This window comes from Stereum hirsutum, assembly GCF_000264905.1.
Source record: "Stereum hirsutum FP-91666 SS1 unplaced genomic scaffold STEHIscaffold_19, whole genome shotgun sequence".
NCBI lineage: Eukaryota > Fungi > Basidiomycota > Agaricomycetes > Russulales > Stereaceae > Stereum > Stereum hirsutum.
In genome coordinates, this window is record NW_006763149.1 from 112720 (window position 1) to 133053 (window position 20334).

General features: G+C 50.6%; 6 protein-coding genes across 6 annotated transcripts; 3 read left to right on the forward strand and 3 right to left on the reverse strand.

Moving 5' to 3' along the window:
• Nucleotides 1-168: 168 nt before the first annotated feature.
• Nucleotides 169-1516, forward strand: STEHIDRAFT_67589 (uncharacterized protein; the record flags this gene model as incomplete). The annotated part of the gene is made up of 7 exons (XM_007309931.1): nucleotides 169-337; nucleotides 392-522; nucleotides 604-698; nucleotides 768-828; nucleotides 903-1099; nucleotides 1163-1264; nucleotides 1297-1516. 7 exons carry the CDS (start codon nucleotides 169-171, stop codon nucleotides 1514-1516), a joined length of 975 nt encoding a protein of 324 aa, XP_007309993.1.
• Nucleotides 1517-1879: 363 nt separating this feature from the next.
• STEHIDRAFT_67962 (uncharacterized protein) lies at nucleotides 1880-6984 on the reverse strand (the record flags this gene model as incomplete). The annotated part of the gene is made up of 20 exons (XM_007309959.1): nucleotides 1880-2447; nucleotides 2509-2626; nucleotides 2694-2757; nucleotides 2848-3320; nucleotides 3377-3540; nucleotides 3599-3762; nucleotides 3831-4180; nucleotides 4242-4305; nucleotides 4376-4440; nucleotides 4502-4647; nucleotides 4735-4871; nucleotides 4932-5009; nucleotides 5062-5201; nucleotides 5262-5380; nucleotides 5436-5578; nucleotides 5632-5749; nucleotides 5809-6042; nucleotides 6094-6214; nucleotides 6275-6653; nucleotides 6721-6984. 20 exons carry the CDS (start codon nucleotides 6982-6984, stop codon nucleotides 1880-1882), a joined length of 3909 nt encoding a protein of 1302 aa, XP_007310021.1.
• A 762-nt stretch (nucleotides 6985-7746) lies between these two features.
• On the forward strand, nucleotides 7747-8095 carry STEHIDRAFT_162353 (uncharacterized protein; the record flags this gene model as incomplete). The annotated part of the gene is made up of 3 exons (XM_007310002.1): nucleotides 7747-7759; nucleotides 7835-7925; nucleotides 7990-8095. 3 exons carry the CDS (start codon nucleotides 7747-7749, stop codon nucleotides 8093-8095), a joined length of 210 nt encoding a protein of 69 aa, XP_007310064.1.
• Nucleotides 8096-8722: 627 nt separating this feature from the next.
• STEHIDRAFT_162354 (uncharacterized protein) lies at nucleotides 8723-10645 on the reverse strand (the record flags this gene model as incomplete). The annotated part of the gene is made up of 2 exons (XM_007310003.1): nucleotides 8723-10565; nucleotides 10629-10645. 2 exons carry the CDS (start codon nucleotides 10643-10645, stop codon nucleotides 8723-8725), a joined length of 1860 nt encoding a protein of 619 aa, XP_007310065.1.
• Nucleotides 10646-14589: 3944 nt separating this feature from the next.
• On the forward strand, nucleotides 14590-16224 carry STEHIDRAFT_172333 (uncharacterized protein; the record flags this gene model as incomplete). The annotated part of the gene is made up of 2 exons (XM_007310004.1): nucleotides 14590-15494; nucleotides 16150-16224. Coding segments are annotated over 2 exons (980 nt in total), but the record flags the coding sequence as incomplete, so codon positions are not given.
• STEHIDRAFT_142542 (uncharacterized protein) lies at nucleotides 16161-19761 on the reverse strand (the record flags this gene model as incomplete). Its single annotated transcript, XM_007310005.1, has 16 exons — nucleotides 16161-16599; nucleotides 16676-16713; nucleotides 16780-16888; nucleotides 16957-17084; nucleotides 17152-17349; nucleotides 17429-17750; nucleotides 17822-17831; nucleotides 17891-17987; nucleotides 18103-18295; nucleotides 18402-18470; nucleotides 18686-18762; nucleotides 18866-18921; nucleotides 19043-19175; nucleotides 19284-19392; nucleotides 19493-19680; nucleotides 19719-19761. The coding sequence occupies 16 exons, from the start codon at nucleotides 19759-19761 to the stop codon at nucleotides 16405-16407; spliced, it is 1965 nt and encodes a 654-aa protein (XP_007310067.1). The 3' UTR covers nucleotides 16161-16404.
• Nucleotides 19762-20334: the final 573 nt, after the last annotated feature.

Consider the following 20334-nt stretch of genomic DNA (forward strand, 5'->3'; position numbering starts at 1 on the left):
TGCCCTCCCGCAATCAGATGCGAGATATTCATAGTTAGCCGCCACCTGGAATCGTAACGCCCCCTTGGTCATCCTCCCACAGTCGCGAGAAATTACAATCCTGATCATCTAGCGAGAGCCCGCCGTCATTTCTCCATTGATTCCAGCCTCTCAATCTCCCAGTCAGCGATGTCTCAATACGCGCACCTGTCTACTCCTGATGTCGAATATTCCGAGATGGTCAAATCTCTTCCGAGTAGAGATAGATCTCAAAGTCACGATGTTGCAGTGGCACGAAAAGGACTCGAGCTTGTGGGTGTCGAGCTCAAAAGAATTCTTGGACCTTCTTTGCCAAAGGGTACGCATATCTGTTGAGTAACACGGGAAGACGACTAACTTATAAAAATCACAGATACTGAATACAACGTTCTAGATCACAAGATTGAGTCGATCAATGGTGAGGAGTTTGAGATACGATGCCTTGTTCCTACACCTGCTGGACAGAGTGAAGAAACGTCCCCTCTGTTAGTCTGGTATCACGGAGTAAGTTACGTGCACTTCATGATATGAGAGTCACCTCTTTTCTCAAAGCAATTGAGCTGATGGTATTGACTGGGTGACCAGGGAGGATGGGCTGCTGGCCAAATCGACCAGGATGACTACGACCTCCGGATGATGTGCGTCGAAGTGGGCATATGTATAGTGAATGTCAACTATAGGTCAGATCATTGCTATTCACATATGTGGTCACAGAGGAAAGGAACTCATAATGCATGATATACTCCCAGAAGAGCACCAGAGCATCTGTTCCCAACTTTCATTGAAGACTCATATGCGGCGCTCAAATGGGTGCGGCTTCGATTCAATATCTACCTGCACTCTGGGATTTGTTCTAAAGGTCGTGTTTATCTCGTACTACGTAGGCTCTCACGAACGCTCCTGAGCTTCACGCGTCCCCCGCTAAAGGCTTCATAATCTCCGGGCAGTCGGCAGGAGGCGAAATAGCCGCTGTGCTCTCCCACTGGGCAAGGGATGATCCATTCTTTCAGGGAGAGGGCAAACGCCTGACCGGACAACTACTGCAATACCCTCTGGTCTTGCATCCTGCATCCGAGAGCATGTAATATACAACCTTTTCGGTGTTGTCCGTGCTGGTCTGACCGTTGATCTTTTCTTGTGACAGCTACAAAGAGGAGCTGGTTTCGATGGAGCAAAATAACGACCCGACGGCGCCTATGCTTACTGGAGGCGACTGCTCTTGGTATGCTGGTACGCACCTTGTATCGTATACGAGCGGAGTTCTTCCCATATATCTAGACCATTGACATATTTCACGGGATACATAGGATTGACCAAAGCAAGCGCGACGGACCCCAATTTTAGCCCCATCCTATTCCCTTCACACTCTAATCTTCCTCCGATGGTTATGATGATATGCGGAATGGATCCCTTGCGAGACCAGGACTTTCTATATGAACGTGTGCTAAGGGAATCTGGAGTCAAAACTAGGACCTACGTGTATGCTGTATTATCATAGGAATATCCACGGTTCTAGTACTAACGGGCGCTGTCCCAAACAGTTACCCAGGGCTTCCTCACGGTTTCCAGGTACGCACTCGATCTACAAACATCAGAGGCAAATTGATCTCAGCCTTTATCGCTCCCAGATGCATATGAGACACATGAAAGCTGCTCAAAAGTTCGTCAAGGACTATGTAGAGGGGGTAAAGTGGTTACTGGATCAAACAAAGGCGTAAGACCATGAAGCCGTGATATCGTAGCACCTTTTGTAACTCGTGTAAGATGTACTATGTATGGTCGCCACTGGCGAAGTCATGGAAAGAAATTCTTCGGCAATGATTTTATAGATCCCAGTATGCTCAACGGGACTCGTACAGTGTCAGGGTAGTACAAGAATTGGCTCGATCCCACTCATGCTTTCACCACCAGGTGCTCTCCCACCCAGGATGTCCTGCAACTCATTCACCGTGCCATACGCCCCTTGAACATCCTCCTGATCTCTCCACTCTCTCCTCGTATCTATGATCCTCACAGGCTTCCCGACCTCGTCCTGGCTTGGAGCCTTGAGTACGTCCTCAGAACGTGGCTCCGCCAACCTCTTGTCTGTAACGAACATCTTGGGTATCCGCACAAACCCACATTCGACTGGGATAAAGGTCCACGTCAACTTTTCTTCCGCCCCTGGCATCAAGATGGGGATCCGTCCACTACGCAAGCCGGCGACTAGGAATGCATCAGTAGTGGCGTCGGGCTCCAGCTGGACACTGACTGTGGCAGTGCGAGTCGGGTGATGATTTCGGATGGTCAGCGACGCTTGGAAGGGCCTGTGGAGTTTGGCGGATGAAGGGATAGATAGAAGAGCCACCAGACCGCCAAGTGGTGGTTGGAGTATTGGGAGAGGAAAAGTACTGATGCAAAGAGGTCCATGTTCGCCGTTCGGCAGAACTCTGCATTCATGGCAAGTTCAGCACGAATGACCTTGGGGATCATCAAAAGCTTCAACCTTACCTCCTCCACGATAGCTCATACTCTCCTGGGCCGGCAATCGCGTCGTCTTCTCCGGGTTCGTCTTCTGGTGCAAGACTAATTCGGCAGATGGCTGCAAACTCATCCCCAGGAAGCCAGTCTATACGAATATTGGAAAGTTAGCACCTATTCAGATCCTAGCTGAAAGTGGTCACAGCACTCCCCACCTGACGCAATTTCGTCTTCATCTTCATCAACTGAACAGTCTAATACCTTCGCATGTGGTCCAGGCTATACCGCACAACATAACATTAGAGGATGCATGGTGAATTCTTGACCACAGTTGCAAGAAGAGACGAAACACAACGGGAATTCGCGTACCTTCCTCACCAGTCTGACCTTCTCGACGCTCAAACTCCATGGACCAACACACTCCATTCTTGCTTCCACACATGCGACCCCGCCATCGCGATCGTCCCAGTACTCATCCACGTACGCCTCAAGATCCATTAACCCTGCCATCCTAGTCTCTGTTCCCGTGCTCATGTACTTCACGTCGTAGCTCAATTTCATAGCTTCTGTAGTGGGTATAACGAGCGTCTCAAGCGTTTCGGTAGTATCGCGGTGGTCATCAGATGGGGAGAGAGGGCTAGGAGGCACAGTGTCTGGTGTCGATGCTAGGGAGGAAGGGGTGAAACGAGACTGAATAGAGATATCGAGTATACGATCTCCTGGTGCTCCTGTGTTGTGGAGATAGAGTGTCTTCAGGACTGAGACTCCTGGAGGAACAATCCCTAGGGCGATACCCTTGATCAGCCCCGACGACCGTTCCTCATCGATTCGAATATCGTTGACTAATTCATAGTTAGCTCTCGGGAAAAACGGATCGTAGATAGTTGTCCATACGTACCAGCTTCGTCAATCTCAGTGGGCTGCAAGAGTACGTCTAGCACAACATCTAGAGGCCGTGTATCCACGTTTGTCACATCAATTACGATCGGATACTGTTCATCCAAAAAGGCAGGTGCATAGTGTTTCAGAGCCACCTGGAGGAGATGTGGGCGATGACGGATGCTGTATGCAGCCAAGTGATCAACATATAACCATGCCGGACGCGCAACTCTTGACTCACAGCAGTTCATGGCAATGCTCCCTTCGCACGGGTACAAAGCGCGCTGGATCAACAGACGCAAGCCACTGAGGAGTTTTCGGTTTACCCTCGCTAGTCGAAGTCGGCTGAATGGGAATTTCGATTCTCCACGCACTTTCTTGGAGGGTCAGGACGATATTTGAAACCTAAATGTGCCAGCAAGACGCCCTGAATCAGCCCCCGTGATGACTGAGACCGTGAAACGCTCGCTCACATTCAATGTAGTTGGTATATTGGACATCACCGTGCCGGATATGACGACTGTGGTGCCCCTTCCCCATCTCAAATTGGCCTTCACATCCTCCGGACCTAGGGTGTCGCTCGTAGGCGATATCGTTCCCACCCGAATGACCCTCGTCAAATCTTCGGAAAGTGCACCCTCTGTACTATGGTCGTCCGAGTGTGTTATTACAAGTGGTCGTTCATCATGCGAGAACGTGATAGCGAGGGATGAAAACGCTAAATTGGAAAGCGACACAGAGCTAGGCGGGTTCAAAGAGATCTGAAATGCTGAGGGTACATCGACACTCGTTTCCGAGTCCCAGAATACCGTTGTTGAGGTGACTAATAATATTTAGCGGAGTTAATGAAAGTCCTGGCGAGTGGAAGAAATAAGTGGGCCTACATATTGATTCAGAATCGGAGAGGTCGACCACTAAAGGCTCGTCTGGTGAAGATGGTACTGTGCTCTATCAGGCATAGACGACCATGGACAATGAGGGACGTCGTGTGACAGCTGAATCTAAAGAAGGGACGAACCTTGAGTACGGCGAGCAGATCCTCTTCCGCAGCTCCTTCCTCTTCATCCGAGCTGAACGCCATTCCTAGTTGTATCACATAACAGTAAATACCACATACACCGGTATGATTGATTGGCGGACTAACCATGGGCAAGCATCTCAACCAACAGCTTCACGCTCAACTCCACATCACCCAACTGTTGCGCGCAAGCGTACCATGTCGACAGGAGAGGCCTCAGCATGGAACCCCATTTCTCCCTCCTGTATGTTCGTGCAATACGCTCAAAGAACCTAGACAATTGACATTATGACAGTTAGCATTCGAGTAGAAGACTATGCGTTGAAATAGATAGAAAATGCTCGAAAGAAACAACTGACCTCACAGCCATATCGAATTTACCCGCCTCGTAGTATGTTTGCGCTATGCGGTATGCGATACGTAACGTGAGACGACCTTGACCTTGGCCATTGGGGAGGGAGTACTTTTTGAAGAGTTCATACGATTTCGTGAAGAGCTACGTCACACGTACGATGAGTTGAAACGAAGCCAAACAGTGACAGGAGACAGAACTTACCTCGAGAATTATCGTTAGATGATCGACCTTCCTCTCATTTGCAAACCCAGGTGAATTGTTCAAATTCTGTTCAGATGTCTACGGCTAGAATGTCAGTTCAAACTTCAGAAATACTATCTCAGAAGGAAACAATCACCGTTTCGATCATAGCCATCAACCTCTCCCTCCTCTTCTCCGTCGCCCTCGCTGCCATATAATATGAGAACCCCGGATGCTGCAACGCATGGCTCGGATTCAGGCCTAACACCCGCATCGCATCCACTTCCAACGCTCCTGCACCTCCAGCCCCTATACCAGATCGCAGACTCTGAGATACTGCAAGGGATGAACCGGACGATGCGGCAGCGAGAGAGCTCGCGGAGGACGACGCCGTGGTGAGAGGAAGGTGTGATGGAATGATGAGTGTCGAGCGTGTGCCCTGTTCGAGGAGTTCGGCGAAGACGCGATGTCTACAGTAATAAACAAATTTGGTGGCGCATGGAAGAAAGGATCAATGATACTTACTGCCGTGCGATCCAGCTCCAGAACTCAAAAGTATCTTCGCCGATTCCCCATCCTCTGGAAAAGTCACCGAATTTTCTCATGTGTATTGTGTGTTGCGAGAGTGCTAAGGCGTGTTCATTGTTATACAGGTAGAGCTTGCATATCTGCGGGCGCCGATTAGCACTTAGGCCACACGCCACACGAAGATGATGCGAACCTTGATATTGATGCAATCGGCCAAAACCTTGGCTTCAGCCCACCTCTTCGTCCTCGGCGGTAAGATAGCTGTCGAACCGAACATAATCACCAGTGTCGAATACGAATCCTGGTAATGTCTGCAGCTGCTCAGTTGCCCTCTTCTCACAACGAAGAGGTTGGGTATAAAGATACGGACTTGAGCGCGACCTCATCCTCGCCTCTGAACTCTGCAAAACATGCCATCTTGTATTCGTACCGCACCGTCCATCCTTCTGGCCTAAGTGGACGAGCGATGTTTGCCACACTCGCGGGCGAAATGAGACCGACGTAAGAGGATGTAGCCTGTGTGTGGCGATTCCGTTTCCGTCGGACCCGTTTGGAGTGGTTTGTGTAGTAGTCTACGGCAGGTTCGTATAAGGCCTGTTGGAGGCTGAAGTCAATCAGTCGACAGCCATCGAGGGCACCGGGCGGTGAGGTTTACCTTTTCACGAAATCGCTTAGCTCTGCTGGACTTACTGGGCTTAAAACGAAGAGGGCGGCTCTCGAGTCCAAGCCACTTTGTCTCCGAATAAAAGTCAGCCTGGCATCCAGCGCAGGATCATCTATACGCGATTTGAGAGTGAATACACTATTGTTTTATTACGTAATCGTGATGAACGAACCTAACATCTTCCTGCTCGCAATGAGCACGACCGTCAATTTGATTCCTCGTTCGTTCGTCGCCTTCTTCCTCAACGCCACCTCCGCGCTCAGATCGGCATCCTTCCGCCGCTCCTCTTGCTCCCTCTCTCTTTCCCGTTCCGGGTCGACAATATCGAGAGGGGATCGAGGACCTTGTGCAGGGGTCTCATAAAGTCGGATGAACAAAACAAAGACAGACGGGACGAGGGCCGTGTGTTTTCGAATCCAGATCGGTGCGATGAGACCGTCTGGATGCAATGGTGACGAGGGAGTGAGGGGCGAGAGGGGAGAGTGAGCAACAGTTGAATGGTGTACGTCGGCGTCTGGTGGAATGAGTTTGCGTGGCGGAAAATTGACAGCCTGGAGTTCAAATACACGTAAGTATACAGACTACGGGTGAGCAACATCACTGCCTCGCCTTATCCACGAGAACGACTTGAAATGTCTTTGCCTTCTCTGGTTGCCACACTGCCACTTTGCGTTGAGCGTTGAGCGCGTCTCGGAGACGTAAGATCAAGATAGTGAAAGGGTCTTGTTGTGGACGAACAGATGGTGGTGTCGGAGAGGGAGATGCGACAATTATTTCTGGCTCTGTCGAAGGTGTAGCTGGATTCGGATTGGGAACGTCGAGGCCAGCCACGAACATCACGGGAGCCAGCTGTACAAGCAACTCTGGAGGGTACGAATTCATATTGAATACAGTCTTAGTAGTACGTCCCCAGAGCTAGTGCGCAGTGAATGGGTCCTCTAGATAATCATAAGTTCGGGTCAGCGTAAGTTGGAAACAAGTGTAGCGTGTGCCACAAAGCTGCAAGACGTGACGGTGGGAGGTGCGTTCGGAAATCTCCGAAGCACAATGCCTCTCACAATCATCAGTAAACTCAACCTCAAGCTCTTCTGCGGTCTTCGTTCATTCGTTGTTCCTATCTAGCTTATCCAGGACACATAAAAATAACGGACAATGAGTCTGATTCTGTACGCTGTACACACACAACGCACATAACGCATGTGAACCAGTTGTCTTTGAATAGACAATCTGGTTGAACCTGACCGCTTTCTGTGGTCTACTCCATCATTTTACCCCCGCTCTGAGGCCCCTGTCCTTAAAATGCCTCACAACTGCGGCACTATTGCCTCAAGCTTTGTGCATGACCTTAGATTGCATCCTTCTGCGGCTAGAACAAATGATTCGGATAGGGGCCGACACCCTCGATCGGTCTCGTATGTCCTCAGCACCGCTGCCATGCTCCCACACCACCTTTGAGCGCAAAAAAAACTCGTTTACCTCAATGCTATCGTCATAGTGTGACTTTTGCTCCGCCCGTGATAGAATTCAAACAGTATATAAACTCGTCCATTCGCCCTATCTAACAGCAGCTCACCCAGCATCCCCAATCATCCCAACCACACACACACTCCACCCACTCAACCCAATCTATCCTTCTCATTCGTCATGGCCTGCTCCTGTGAACAGAACTGCTCGTATGTCTACCGTCGTTATCGTCCGAACCTACGCTCATCCTCAGTTTGCTGTTCTCTAGTTCCTGCGGATCCTCCTCCTCCAACAGCTGCAGCTGTGCCAAGGGCTCCTGCCAGTGCTCCAGCTGCGTTAACAAGGCCCACGCCTCCTCGGTATGTGCAGCTCGTACACCCCCCCTCTTTTTCGCCACGCTAACTGGGACATGTATCTTGTTAGTGCTCTTGCGGGGGCAGTGGGAGCAACTGCAACTGCGCCAACTCCGGCAAGGCTTGCAGCTGCTAAGCATCTCGCACCCCATTTCATGCAAAGCCGGTTGGAGTGATGGAGTCCAGGTCTCTCAATGTGGTGTATCATTTATGTGTACGATAACGTTTGTGACGCCGAGTCGATGATATGCCGAGTTCTCTTCTTGACGGACTTGTGACGCTGCTAGACCGCTTCATTGCCTCGTCTGCAAGCAGAGCGAACATTAGGCAATGTCGTGACAGTCATTTATACCTTGCAAGTGAAGGAGGTGCCGATACCCTTGCCTTACGTCGCACCCGGGAGCTTTTTGGTGATTGTGGATGAAATGTTCGCCCGTCCACCGAGACCGCCAAACCGCATTTGCGCCATGCTCCCTTTGTGAACCTTCGGCTAATGACTAGTTTTAGGGAGACCTTGGGACGAATACTACAAAACACAAGTCACTGCTATTCTCGGACACATGTAGGGAGCCTGTGTATATCCCCTTCGAAGGAGTAGTCGAATATCATGATGAACCGATACGGGGCATATAAACTCCTACTAAACAAAAGCCAGAAATTGGTGCCCTTCCAATGTTGTCCGTACGAAAGACGAACATGCGCTAGTCTGAGCGCTAGAACATAACAAACCCCTGATTTTGAATGAAGTTGAGCCCGTGCAGAAAGCCGAAACGTGCAGAAAGTAAAGAACGGACCTCCTAAGCCTAGTCGTCGTCATCTTCATCTTCATCAGAATCGAAATCAGGGTTGTACGTTATGCAGGCATAGTCGCCTCCAGTGATACCGTCCCATATCACCGACTCTGCAACACTCTCGAAAGAAGCGACCTGGGCTGCGGTGATCCTACAATTGACGATATGAAGTTCGCGTAGAGGAAGGCCTCCGACCCGAGAGGAAAGGCCGCGGAGGCAGTCGAGCAAGCGCTCCGGGATTGGATTACTGGGATGGAATCCCCAATTCGGAAGGCAAACACAAAATAAAAGTGGAACAAGTGGAACGTCTTCTTCCGCTTGCTGCTCGATGGCAATATGAGCGGAGAAAGCTGAAGGGTTTCCTATCAGTTCGAGTATCTTGAGGGATGAGGCTGCGCCTAGGATAAGTCTCTCGAGGCGAGGGAGACGGCGAAGAAGACGGGGCCAAAATCCGAATCGAGACATGGTGATGCGGAGCCTCTGGTTTACGCGGAGGTCCTCCACACAGTCCAGCCGTAAGTGATCGCAAATGCGGGTCACGATGTCATAGTCCACTTCCTCCCTGTGGTATGCATCACCGGTATCCCCGTAATCAGAGTACTGTGCGCCGAACTTCTTGCCATTATTCATGTCCGTATCAAAGCTGCTGCCCAGACAGGAAAACCCGACATTCCAACATGCTATATAAGGCTCAGCCATGCAGGACTCGAGGTCCATCCAGAGAGCGCGCATAGGGATGGACGAGAAGCCGGGGACTACGTTGATAAGGGGAGGAATGGTAGCTGTTGGCAAACACAGGTCGACATCGCCGTTATGGCAAATGTAATATTCGAGGCGGCAATCCGGGTGAGCAACAATGTTTTGCGCGAGATTTACGCATCCCCCAGAAAGTCCTCGGAGGCTGAGATGGATAAGGTGCGGCAATTGAACAATATTTTCCGAAGCAGATGTAGATGCTTGCAGTTGCAGAGGCTGGGGGGGAAGGACATCCTCGAGAGCGAGAACTTGAAGACGCGGCATCTGCTTGAGCGCATCAAGCAGGTGCGAGATGGACGGAATTGGGGCGCGCGTGTGTTCAGAATAGAGCTCTAGGCGTGAAAGGTTATGGAGAATGGGGGATTGTAGCAGTTCGCCATAGCCCAAGTCGCCTTCGATACGCAAGCAGCGCAAGCGGGGGGCGTTTCGGAAGAAGAGATGGGATGGAATGCAAGGATCAGTGGTTCGGAGAGCACCGAGAGCCAGATGCGCGATCTCGAGCCATGGTGCAGGGCGTGAAAGTGCGTCTCCTAAGTCCGTGTCGTCGATAGGTGCACATAACCTCCGGAAGGTGTGGGACGAAATGATTTTACGGATGGAAGCGTCGGTACCGGATGAGTGGATAGAAAAAAACTGGAGTGGAACGCTGCGTGCACGTTTCAACATCTCCTGGCCCCACCAAGGGTTCTCATGCCAAACGTTAGCCCATAACGTCGCGCAGCGCAAGGCGATATCCCTCCATCGAGAACAAGCCTGAGATGCGGAGATGAGCGAGCGAATATCTTCGAGCTCCCGAGCACGATCTTGTTCGACATGATCTTGAAAGGGACCCATATTGTAGGTCCTCTCGAGTTCGAGGCGCGAGTCTAAGAGTGGCGCCACAAGAGCGAAGATGGCGGCCATAATTTCTGGTGGTATACGAGAGACGGGTGCGAGTAGATTTTTGTGGGTCAGAATGGAGAGCCTGTAGCGTTCAAGTGAGAGCAGCTCGTTGTCCATATACTGCCTTGTCGATGTGATATCTGCGTTCGAGGCTTGGACGACGTGATCTGTAACCGCGGTCAGCCTCTGGCTTTCAGTCGTGGTCCAAAATTCATCACTAAGGGGTAAAAGTACGTATTACTTCGATAAGATAATTGGCCTATACATGATTTGCTCTTACTTTGTCGTCGGCGGCATCGGTGTGGTGGACTTGATTCGATTTATGTACGATCAACAGACTTGACTCCCCTCGGAAAGACTAACTTGGGTTTCGAACAGGGCCTATAGTATGTAGACAAAAAGTCAGCGAATGGGTTAAAAGTGTCGTTACAGTGTACCGACCCAGAGAATATCGACAGGTTTTGGATGGTTCGGATGCAACTGGTAGTACGCCGCGTGCCTATGAGCTGCACTGCTTTGTTTCCATTGGTCCCCGCTGAGTTCGAATTCGTCGGCAACGTCCGTTGAGCGTTCGGGTGAATTTAGGTAGTAAAAACTAGTAAAAAGCATTTGACTTGTCCCAACCCAAGCTTGTCCGACCGGTCCTCCCTGAAAATTTATCTTCTTGAACTTCATACAAACTTGACGAGTGCGGCAGTTCCCTGATTTATGCAACAGACTCACCAATTACTCGTTACTTATGACAGAGAACAAGTACCGGCCGCGGATGAGTACTAATACGTGGCCGGCGACATACTCGAGTCCTCACGCTTTCCAGGTGTGGTCGTCTCATGGCTAGACCAAGTTCCCAATCCACATGGCGTTAGCCTGCAATCAGGGCAATTGTGTTTGAGGATGCCCAAGCACGGCATACGCATCGCGAATTTGACCTGATATCGAACCGGTTCTTGTCGTTCCAGCATCATCGCCTCGACTTAAAACCAATGCAACCATTTCAGGGTAAAGTGGCCCTCTGCCCAGCGTGGTCGTCTACATTAAGCACAGCAACGTTGCTTGCTAGCACATGTTTAAACCCGCCGCATCCAGTGTTCGATGTCATTGCAGGTCGTGGGCTTTACCTCTATCACCCGTTCGACTCTGAATCCGTGTCGTGCACAGTATAGAGTGGACAAGCCTGTGTGGTTTCTCATGCAGTGTTCGTGCAAGAATTTCTTTTTTTTTGTTTTCCATTTGGGTGCTCCGTCCATATACGTTTTCGATGCACATGCGCTGGTAAAACCGGTATCGTCGTCCTTGTCTACCGCAATAGCTATATGCGTGCCTCTGCCTCATGCACCCTTCGTTTAATACAGACACTTCCATGACACTGTCTGGCTTGGACTAGAATCCCAGGATACGGACAGCCTTTCGAGTTAGAAAGATTTTTGATCGCACGAACGAAGCGCCGTACTCTCCTACTCACCCCGCCACGAAGGTATACTTGCGTTCCACGCTCAGCCCGTCTCCACACGCATCGTAGTATAACGGTCGGATTCTCTGTGCTACCGGCCACCGACTCATTTTTATGCATATGCGCAGGATCGCCCAACGATTCCTACGCTTACTGCAATGATTGGGCATCGTTACTCATTCACACTACGCTCTCGTCGGCAACACTGCTAACATACGTCCACAGCCTGATTATTTCTGGAGGGTCCAGCCTCACCTGATAGAGTGGAACAGATTTAGGAGAGGCCCGATGCATCGTCTCGAGACGCGCACGCTTTGAAGTCTTTTGTGGGTCCATTACGGGGTGCTGTGCACGTTAGAATAAGCGCCTACGCGCTCATGGCGATGCTGGGCTTGCGTACAGCTTGTCGTCTTCCACGTCGAACCCGTCGCTCCTTCGTTCTTTCCATTTTGGAGTACCTGGTTCTGTTAAGCATGCCGGGACTTTCAAAGGGCCTATATTGTGCTGTCATCTCCGGAAGGCCATCTTCGTACTTGGACTGATGAATCATCGCTCGATTTCATTCTAATACTTCCCTTCCTTGCTGCGATTCAGATGACTCTTCTTCCTACATTTCAAGGTATCATCCGGGATTGACGGACGTGGGCTCACTGCTGAGTCGCTTTCCAGAAGACTTACGAGCACACAGCCGAACGCTCGACATACACTCTCGTCGTCCATGAACCCAATTGTATAGGAGTTTGACCTGTTCTACGTGTATAGCAAATCAGGGCGTTTACATACCATGGCGTGACTTACGCCTGAACAGAAGGAACATCACCCCACAAGCATCATGAAGATACTCCTTGTGGCCGACATATATTTGGCAAGGCGGGATGGGGACCACAGACTCGGAGCTGGTCCTCGCTGTAGCCTTTCTCCTGTAAGCTTTCTCTGGTGACTTTCTCTCCTGATCACCGAAACGGTCGTTGCAGCCGTCATTGACCTTACTCATATGGCTTATCGTACGTGTAGAACATTGTAGAGAATGTAATTTAGATGGCTGCCGGTCCTTTCCGCAACCAAGGCTATTTCTGAGGTTACCTAACCTCCATGCTAGGTTCTTGCTTCCATATATTGGCTGTATCACGATAGTAAACGCGCGACAATATCTATGTCATTCTTCAATAATCCTTTCTGACCCTATTAACTGGCGTATTAAGTGATGGAAAGGCTGGTATACGTGAGTGAGTGGTACACCACTCGAAACAGGATCAATGTCCATGGGTCTATCATTGTACATATCCAAAGTGGCCTTTGCTCGGTGCCGTGACTGTCGTCATTTCGCCAGGATATTTGGGTGCACAGTAATAATGTTCCCGACTTATAACCTTTCCTACTGGCGATGTACAACGGAAATAACCACGTCGACATCATAGTAACCCCACAGCGCAATTCGGAAGGAGTCCTCACTCAGGTAGGACGACAATCCGCCGACTCAAATCGCCCAGACCGCTCATCTATCATGACCGTGGAGTTATGGGCCTCGAGTGGGGTATGGGGCGGGGCGCGGGGTGAGGCGCGGAACACGATGATTCGAGAATCGTGTGATAACACTCCAGTTGCGGCTCGAAGAATACCAAGGTGTGCTTGAACCCAGGCTCCGTTGAGTTCGGACCTCTTGAAAAATCAAGAAGTGATAGATGTGCTTTATGGACAAACTGAGAATACGTTCATACTCGAGTGGAGCTGTCGAGGGACCTCGAAGCATTGTTCAAAGATAGATATCATCTTACCCATGTCCCGCTGCCGGCGAGATGCGTACGGCTGTAGTATGGTCGGAAGTGTGGGGAGTTTATGTGGGCATCGGCCTCGGGAGTACAGAAGTTCAGTTTATCATTATTTTTCAGTCAAAATAGTTGGTAGGTATCGTCTACATCTGAGTTCGTGACAGGGAGTGCCCTTTCACTGGCATCAAGTTGGTAATAACGTTGATGCTAGGCAGCGCATACTTATGACAAAAGTCGAGCAAAAAAAATCGAGCATCCGCCCACGTACATCAAAAAGGCTGGTACTCAATATGCGGTCAGGGCTCGCAGCAATAGTGACTTTCCGAACAGGGAGTTGTTTTGCAGTTGGTGATCTTTTACCGTTTACGTGGTTGGGCCAGGAACGGGATATTTTCCCACATTCACGGAAGATGCCGTGATGGTTCGGAAACTAAACTCTTCCGTGAGCAGCCTTTCAGCTGTTCAGATCGTTCAGACCTCCTCGAAATCTACAAAGTCTGTCTCAAGGACGTATAAATCTCCTTCGAGTCTTCGCTTATTGAATCTGGGTCGTCAACGTCATCGCTGGATGTCTTCTGTGATACCTTTCCTGCGAATGAGCTCGAGGCGGTGGTGAAATTGCGATCATCACCCTGACCCATCAGCATGATATGCAGCACAGCCAACCCGTTCTTCGCAGTGCTTTGATCGTCATCCGATGTTGATAACAACCATGAAAAATAGCTCGCAGGGCGTGCTACGACCTCCATTCAACCCTCCGCATTGCCTTCTCAGGGCGGGTTCCTCTTTGCTTCGCCTGCTTCCTTCTGTTGTTCTTCCTGGCTCCGGGGCGTACTGCATATTCTCAGGCGTCTGGGCCTGACTCACCCTAGCAAGGCTCGTCCGCTGCCTATAAAACGGAGTCTTCACTTGGTTGCCAAAGGCCTTTTCCTCCACTGAGCACAATACCGCACACTCACACGCCTTCTCCATCCGCTTCTGTTTGATCCTACATTAGCCAGCGTCGAGTTGCAAACAACACACGATGGCTAACTACCCGCAATACCCGTTCGCTTACCCTCCCAACGCCTACGTTCCCACCCTTCCTCCCCCCGCTCCCTACTTGGTCCCTCCAGAAGTCGGAAGAGGTCGTAGAAATTCCTGGCATGCGCGAGCTCCTCCACGTAGCCCAGGGTACGCTCCTCCGACGCCTCGAGCATCCACACCACAACCTTACCCACCCTACCCTCACTTCAACACCCGCCCTGTTTATCCCGACGGTAGACGGCCGTCTTTCGACCATGCATTTGTTCGGCCTCTCGTCGACCCCGTCTGGGGCCCGGGATACCCGAGGGACGCGAATCCTCACCACTCGCCCTATGGAGGTTGGATGTTTGTTGGACCTCCTGAATTGCCCCCTCCACAGATCCACCACTTGCTCAATGGGGATATTCTTCCTCAATATATTATTCTTGATCTCGCTAGCCACATCCCATCTGTCCAACGACGCGTCAATCCATCACAGTCTGTTCCGCTCACGGCTCACGAATTGGAACAAGCAGTAACCAGCCCCGAGACCCTGCGTCTGCGAATCGTCAGCGACGCATTTCCCCAATGGCCCCTTGACCTTTCCATCACCGGCTCGTCGCTCAACCCGCCCCTCCGTGGTCGTCCCGCCCTCCCATACATCACGGTTGGCGACGTGATCTTTTCCCTTCACGCTCATCTTCATACTCCGATCACACATGAAGAATGGGGAAGGCTCAACGCCACCCAGGAGACGGATGTGGCAAAGGCATACACGAAGCGGACCAAAGCTCATCCCGCATCGGAGACGGAGCAGAGGAGGGCAGGTGTGAAGCGGGTTGACTACCTACTCAGAAGGCACGCTTTCAACGGCTTCACATGGACCACGCCGGAGAATGGGGTGGAAAGGTTGAAGCTGCTTGTGGGGATGTCATGATCCCCGCGCTCCTTGATTTTGACGGAACTTTGTTGAGATGAATTCATATCGGACTAACTTAGTCTGGAAGTTTTTTTTTCTTTCTTTGATATGCGCTGAGGTAATAATCGAGCGTCAGAGGTGACACGAACAATGCCTCCACTCTCCTCGCTCTCCACTCTCTATCTCCTTCCTCTTTTTTCTTTCTTCTGCGTGTCGGGTCCTTCGGAGTAGTATCTTTATCCCTTGTATGTATGACTGTTTTCTCTCGTCCCATTCTACCTCTATGCCTCGTAACGCCACCATATGATGACTCATCACTGTTCAATGCTCCTGTACGCCCTATAATGTCCTACCTACGTCTACGAATGATAATACCTATGTAATTCACGATCAAGGCGGAATGCAGGAGGAAGTACAAGTCGGTCACAAGAGTTCTTACTCTTCAACGCGACTCTTCAGAAGGAATTGATAAGATTGGTGTTCAGCGCCAGTCTCAATTGAATAGGACACCGATCACAGACTGCGACTGGTTTTCTCTGAACAAAGAGGATATGTCAATCTTTCAAGATCCCACATACAAAGGGTGTACATATTTTTCTGCGCAGCTTGGAGTGATATGTTGACGTCTGCCCCTGAATCAATGTCAATTGTGGGCCAGACACAAAGGGTTAACGAGTTGTTTATTAGGGAGAGCGCAACCGACGACCTTGATGCCCCAGAGAAATACGAATAATACACCTTAACGCTCTATGAATATGTGTGTCCTCATATTATCTAGATTTTGCTCTCAGTTGATCATTGCGTTCCAGACCCCGATGAGAATGGAACAACAGTAGGCCCAAACCCTGCAGTACGGTCGCAAAGGCACATACTACGTAGAACACCCAAAATCCAAGGAACCCCGCCACCGTACCTACGCGCGTATCTCAGCCACGCTGTCCCTCTCCGTTCGCTCATTCAGCTCTCTCACGTCACCCACTGCTTCCGATTCCCCTTTCTCCTCGACAACATCCTCAGTCTCTGACGCACGGTCTACGGACTCAACTGGGTGTGTAGCGCTGAGCTGGGCGGCCATGAGTTCTCGGAAGCGAGAGTTGGGGCGGTTGACCTGCAGAAGATTGTGGTTCAGAATGTTAGCGACGTTACAGGTACGATATGTGCACGAAGGAATGATAAGGTCGTACCAGCTGTCTGTATGTTCCGGTCTCGGTGATACGACCGTCTACAATATATAAAGTAAATCGATCAGGGGGCCAGAGCCAGGAGGAAAGGCGACAGAAGCACGGACCTTCCAATACAACAATCCTCTCTGCTCGCGCAATCGTTGATAACCTGTGAGCGACGAACAAACAAGTCGTATTCCTTGCGCGCAGAATCTTGTCGACCGCATCGTTCACCTACACACGCCACGCCACATCAGCATCCAAAGTGAATCGAGACAAGGTGGAATAAGAATACGACTCACTCTATGTTCCGATGCAGCATCCAGGGAGCTTGTTGCCTCATCCAACGCCAAGATCGCAGGCTTCTTGAGTAACGCACGGGCAATGGCCAACCTCTGTCTCTGACCCCCGCTCAAGCTCAACCTTCCAACTGTGTGAAATCCGCCCAAACCCAATAAGAAATTGATGGAATGAATCAGCCAGGGAGAAGGACGTACTCGGTGTATCAAAGCCTTCGGGCAAACCCCACACAAACTCGCAATTCGCCTCCCTTGCCGCCGCCTCGATCTGCTCCCTCGTCGCGTCCTCGTTCCCATAGGCGATGTTCGACGCGATCGTGCCAGTGAAGAGGACCGGATCTTGTGGGACAACACCAATGACATTCCGCCATGAAGTCGTCGTGAATTCACGGATGTCTGCGCCACAAATTTAATCAGTAAAACGTATGCGGAACTTGGTAGCAATAAATAAATAAGAACGACGGTGAAAACTCACCCTGCCCATCGAACATGACCCTCCCCCCAACAGGGTCATAATACCTCAACAACAAACTCTGCACACTACTCTTCCCACTCCCACTCTTCCCCACGATCGCCACGCTCTCACCCACTCCCACCTCCAGATCGAACCCGCTCAGGACCTCGATACCCTGGCGGCTCGGGTACGAGAACTTCACGTTCTCGAACCGGAGGGATCCACGGCGGTTGTGGGAGAGAACGACGGTGTTCGGGTGGCTGGGGTCCATGGGGATAGCAGGGCGGCGGTCGAGGAGTTCGAAGATACGTTGGCCAGCGCCGATGCCGCGCATTATTGAGGTCTAAGAAGGATCACATCCACAGAGAATGAACGTCGAGTTTTAATATTGAAGCATTGGGGAAGACTACTCACGAAGAAAGATCTACAAAAACCAAGTCAGACCCTACATGCAGATGTGTGGTAGTGTGCGAGAATACGTACGTCAGCATCTGCATTCCACTCCCGACGTACACCGTATACATCATCAGACTCGTCAAATCACCGACAGAAATGTATCCACGGCTGACGAGTGAGCCACCTATAACCGAACGCCACACGCCACACGAAAAAAAGAATAGGCAGTCAGTGACCACCAAAAGCCAATCGTCGCCTAAACGGAGAACCCCATCGGCAGGAAGAAAGTCAAAACTCACCATACCCCAGAAGCGCCAACAACGCGACATTCCCGCTCAAGCCCGTACTCCCGAAGAAAATGGCGCTCGCGATACCCTCCTTCCTGGCCAACTTGAACACCTCTTCCGACCTCACATTGAACTTCTTCTCTTCTGCATGGTGTGCATTGAAGGCTTGGACTGTTCGAAGAGCGGAGAGGGCTTCGGCAGCAACCTGAGTGTTTATGGATGACACAGTGGACGACAAGTTTGAGACGCCCAGACAGAAATGTTGAGAAGCTGTCGAGGGATGGGTGGAGAAGAGCGATTAGGAGACTAACCTTGGTCATTTCACCGAGAGCTTCCTGCGTCTTATTAGAGAGTTTCTTGAGGTATCGACCGTAGAACACCTAAATTCACCACGACCAAGCCAAAAATTCGCGACACAGCCAATAGAAAAGTCAGTTTACGACCAGTGGTGTTATAGGATAGGCGCTGGATAAAGACAAGACGAAAAGAGAGAAATGTGGCGCAATTTTCGAAAAGCCCTATGGGCCACAGGGGCAAAATGCGGGAAGAAGGGAAGGAGTAGAAAGAGCGAGAAAATTAACAGAGGAGAACTTACAGCACCAAGAGCGATAGGTGGAACGATACTGAGCATAAGCAGCGTTAGTTGTGGCGAGATATAAAACATCGCGCCGACTGCCAGATACCGACAAGGATTTGTGAGTTAAGTGAGGTGTGGCGGAAAGCGGCATGAAGCATGGGCAGGCGGTTCAGAGAAACGATGCAGTTATTTACTCACCTCCAGCAGCGGACATCACGATTGACCTCAATCCATCCGAAAGATTCTGGGTAACGCTACCAAGAAACAAAGAAAAAGCGTGGACGCAGTTAGCAAAGGGATCATCTTCACACCGAATCCTACGAGCTGCCGATGGTCGAGTACCGCAGCGGTCAGGAAAGGTATAAGGCCGCACACCTTTCGCCGACGATGCTACTATCCGCGCTGAGCCGACTCAAGACATCTCCCTCGCCTCTCTCCACATATTCAACTTCTTGCCGGAGTGCGGCACCGTATAATCGTTGACGCAGTCGAGCAACAATCCGTTGGCCTTCATTGATGAAAATGGGTGGGCGTTAGTACAATGAGAATATGTGGATTACGCGGGTAGAGAAGTTCTCGAAGGGAGATGAGGCAATACGGGACGAGAGGGCCTTACCTGATATACGCATGAGAAACGCCCTTCCGGCATTCGCGAGTGCACCAACAGTGAAAATAGCCAACAGAACCGCACATGCCTGCGTCAAACTCAAGCCCATCGGTATAGTCTACACTTCGCCCAACACACACCACCGAATACAAATTCATGAGCACGCAATCGTTAACAACCCTAGCACATTACAAATCGACGTATTGAAACAGACGTACGGGTTCCGGGGTCGTAAAGAAATCGATGAGCTTTCCGACCGAGAATGGGATACTGAGTGTTACGGCAGACGACACGAGTAGCAGGCCAACCGCTGTGAGAAGTGGTTTGCGTTCTGGGGTGGCTAAGGCTGCGATTTTACGGAATGACGAGGCGCGTGAGACGCCCTCGGCTTGTCCATCTTCGATGCCTGTGCGGCCGGGAGAGAAAGGAGAGAGAGAAGAGGACGGTTTATGCTGTGATTTGGTGTGTGTAGGTGTTGTAGTGTCATTATGTGGCTCTTGAGACTGTCTTGAGTCGCGCAAGGGTGAGGAGGTAGAGAAGAGGCGTGGATGGAGGTGAGGGAGGCAAGATATGTGGTGGATCTGCCTGAATTGAAGAGTTGATAGAGCAGTTATACGTGAGTTATGAGATTTGACCCATTGCTGGTTGAGTATTGTTCGTGGTAACGGGGGTTGAGAGATTGAATAATGACGAGAAATAAAGGATCGGAACGGTTGAACGTGCGAAGGGAAGGCGCGGGGGAGCATTGAGCGCAGTGCACGAGCTGAACTCAATGAAGACCAATGCTCCAAAGACCTATGTAGTAGGAATGAGACAGCCAGTATTAGCGAATGCTCTGGATCATAGAAAAATAAATGATACACGTCGACGGCCGGCGCTGAGGTAGTATTCCACTCCCGAGGCAGCATTGCTCAGTCATGCATGGCGCTCTATCACATGTCCTGTCGTGCAGCAATACCCAGAAGAATGCAAAGACGAAAGACCTGGGGCATGAATCGTAAAATCAAAGAATATAGACTGACCTGTGTTTATGGCCAGGCTAAAGCAAGTATACAGAGTA